Source organism: Hippocampus comes, unplaced genomic scaffold (genome assembly GCF_001891065.2).
Source record: "Hippocampus comes isolate QL1 unplaced genomic scaffold, H_comes_QL1_v1.1 scaffold915, whole genome shotgun sequence".
Taxonomy (NCBI): domain Eukaryota; kingdom Metazoa; phylum Chordata; class Actinopteri; order Syngnathiformes; family Syngnathidae; genus Hippocampus; species Hippocampus comes.
Genome location: NW_017805392.1, coordinates 24,952 through 27,718, shown reverse-complemented (window position 1 = coordinate 27,718; position 2,767 = coordinate 24,952). Strand labels below are relative to the sequence as shown.

Here is a 2,767-nt window from a genome sequence, read left to right as displayed (position 1 = left end):
GTACCCACTGCAACGGATTCTGGTATTTTAAGGTTAATTTCCTGCGTTTGGAAACGAGGAACATTGTCGTTAATGTCTCTGATTTCTACTTCAATTCGATGCAATTGCAGGGGATTTTCCACCACAACCTGCAGAGGGAGCACACAGTTGGCGCTTTGTCCACACAAAGCCTCTCTGTCTATTCTGTCGCTGACCAGCAGCTCGCCCTTCCCCGCATCCACGCTGAAATACTGCTTACCAGCCTCGGAGGCGACACGCAGCTTGCGCTCAAATATCTCAGACAGCCCCAAAGACAGATCTTTGGCCAGATTCCCCACCACGGAACCTTGCTTGAGCTCCTCTGGGATGCTGTAACGAGTCTGCGCATCCACTGTAGTCCACATGAGAAAATGCCACAAAAGAGCTCGCCATCGCCAGTCTCGGTTTCCTATTGTCTTTGTCATCCTTGCTCCCTATGATGCAAAAATCCTTCTCAACATCCTCTTCACGGCATTTGCTCCATCCACACAAATGGAGGATATTTCTATAAAAAAACACCTCAAGCCATCACGGCACAAATGCCGAAGAATAATTCGTTTCAATGTTAAAAAAAAAATCGAGCTGATTCCTTTCTGTCTGTGCCTCAGCTCAGTGCATTCGACGTGTGAGATGAAGCTGTGTGCAGGGGGCAGGGACCAGATTGCTTTGTACAGTCTTCAATTCTATTGGTTCACGGCTCGCACTTCCACCAACGAATCAGAGGGACGCTGATCCTCATTCACTCTTAAAGTCACAGCATTCTCCCCTCTTTCTGAAGTATTATCAGTGTTTTCCGGGCTAATTGTAAGGTTAGAGCTTTTTCAATTTTTATTTATTAATGTTGGTCATTTTATACGCACCCAAATCATTCTCAATATCAGAAATATTTCAAAGATGCATTGAAATGACACAAATACCAGACGGAATTTAGTTCAGCAGCATATAAATAAATCAGAAAAAGAAAAACATGTTTTTCTGCTAAAACGTTGCATTCGGCGTCACTTTCCACTCTTACATGGGTGCTGAATATTTTCTGAGAGGAGTATCATTTACAGTTCCACCTAAATTTGCTAACTTCAAATCGTAAAACATGCAAACTAGGCTTTTAGTTCAAGAAAGGAAATCAACTTTTAATGTCAACACTAGTTTAATTACTCTCAGAGTGTCTATTATGATACTGCTGAATTATTTCTTTCGGGATTGGTGTGTTCATCTTGTACTTAAGTTTACTACAACAAAATGTAATCACTTTATGACCATCACTTAATGTTTATCAGTTGTGTGGCAGATGAGCATGCATTCCTGAGAAAATCAGTTGGAACACATGAACCAATGTCAACCAAAATGAAAGGAGAATAATAAAAACAAACAAAAAAAAAACACCTGAAGAAACTACACTGTGATGCGAGCAGCGTGACTAATCATCCTGCGTCTCCGACAAATCATAACAATTAAATTGTTGTGTGGCAGATGAGCATGCATTCCTGAGAAAATCAGTTGGTCAACCAAAATGAAAGGAGAATAATAAAAACAAACAAAAAAAAAACACCTGAAGAAACTACACTGTGATGCGAGCAGCGTGACTAATCATCCTGCGTCTTCGACAAATCATAACAATTAAATTGTGTCGATACATGATGGGAAAGAAGGCAAATAAACCACTTTTCAACCGTAGTCAGGGGTGTCAAACAAAAACCTGAAGTTTCCACATTCCAAACTAAATTTATGCTGTGATTACAACAGGCATGCTACACAAAAGTGAGAAGCAAAACATTCGCCAAAGCAACTCGAGACCAGGTTGTGAAGCTGTTGGCAAAAACATTTCGCCCTTAATATCAAATTCAAAGGAAATTAATGAGAAAAACATTTGTATGGGAAAATTTGAAGTTCGTTGTAACACTGCAGAATTATTCCCATAACAGACGTGAAAACTGTGCAACAGCTTTCTTCATTCAAACCGTAAAATGTGGCTGCAGCAATATAAAGTCGGCATAAGTGATAAGAAGACCGACAAAAGCTATTGTTGTAGATGAGAATGGATCACGACTGTACAAAAATAAGGGAAACGTTTAAATTGCAATGAGTGGAGTGCTCCGAGTTCCCCTTGAGTGCAAACCAAAGTAGCACTCACCTGCTGGCTCTCAAAGGTCCAGGTGCTGTCAGGCAAAGAAGCATCCAGGACGCTGATGACCTCCTTAAAGTCAGTGGTGCTACTGGGCTTGACCAACGTGAAATCACTGTACTCCGACATGGGAGACATGCACGACCGGAAGGAGTGACTCTGAGACATGACGTCTCCTCCCAGAACCTCCACGTACTTGATGGGTCCATCGGTGTTGAGCTGAATGTGCAGATTTCTGTTGGGCTTCTTGTCCTCATCGGAGAGTGTCCGCCGCACGCAGCAAGTGGCGCCGCTCGTGCTGCTCTTCACGCATTTGACGCCCAAGACGAGCAAAGTGAGCAGAGAGAGCACGGACACCGAGGCCAGAGCCACGATCAAATAAAGCGTGATCCTGCCGCCTTTCTTGCCGGGCTCGGACGCCTTGTGTCTCAGCTCCAACACGGGCTCGCTCACGCCGTCCTCCAGCAGGATGGACAGCGTGACGGTGGCCGACTGGACCGGCTCCCCGTCGTCCTTGACTTCGACGATCAGCCTCTGAGAGGAGTCGTCGTGCTCGTACACGGTGCGTTTGGTCCTCACCTCCCCCGTGTACAACTTGATCGTGAACAGAGAGGCGTCAGTGGGCCC

The 2,767-nt window shown here is 44.5% G+C and overlaps 1 protein-coding gene across 1 annotated transcript in view; it reads right to left on the bottom strand.

The window, feature by feature from the left end:
• The window catches only part of LOC109517749 (protocadherin gamma-C5-like), a gene marked incomplete at its 3' end in the record, with an annotated part of 11,307 nt that overhangs the window by 5,611 nt on the left and 2,929 nt on the right, over window positions 1–2,767 (bottom strand). Inside the window, exons 2-4 of the mRNA XM_019873087.1 lie at window positions 2,150–2,734; window positions 195–359; window positions 5–128 (exon numbers count right to left, since the gene is read on the bottom strand). Coding sequence (XP_019728646.1) covers window positions 5–128; window positions 195–359; window positions 2,150–2,734 — 874 coding nt within the window. The remainder of the gene's footprint in view (window positions 1–4; window positions 129–194; window positions 360–2,149; window positions 2,735–2,767) is intronic.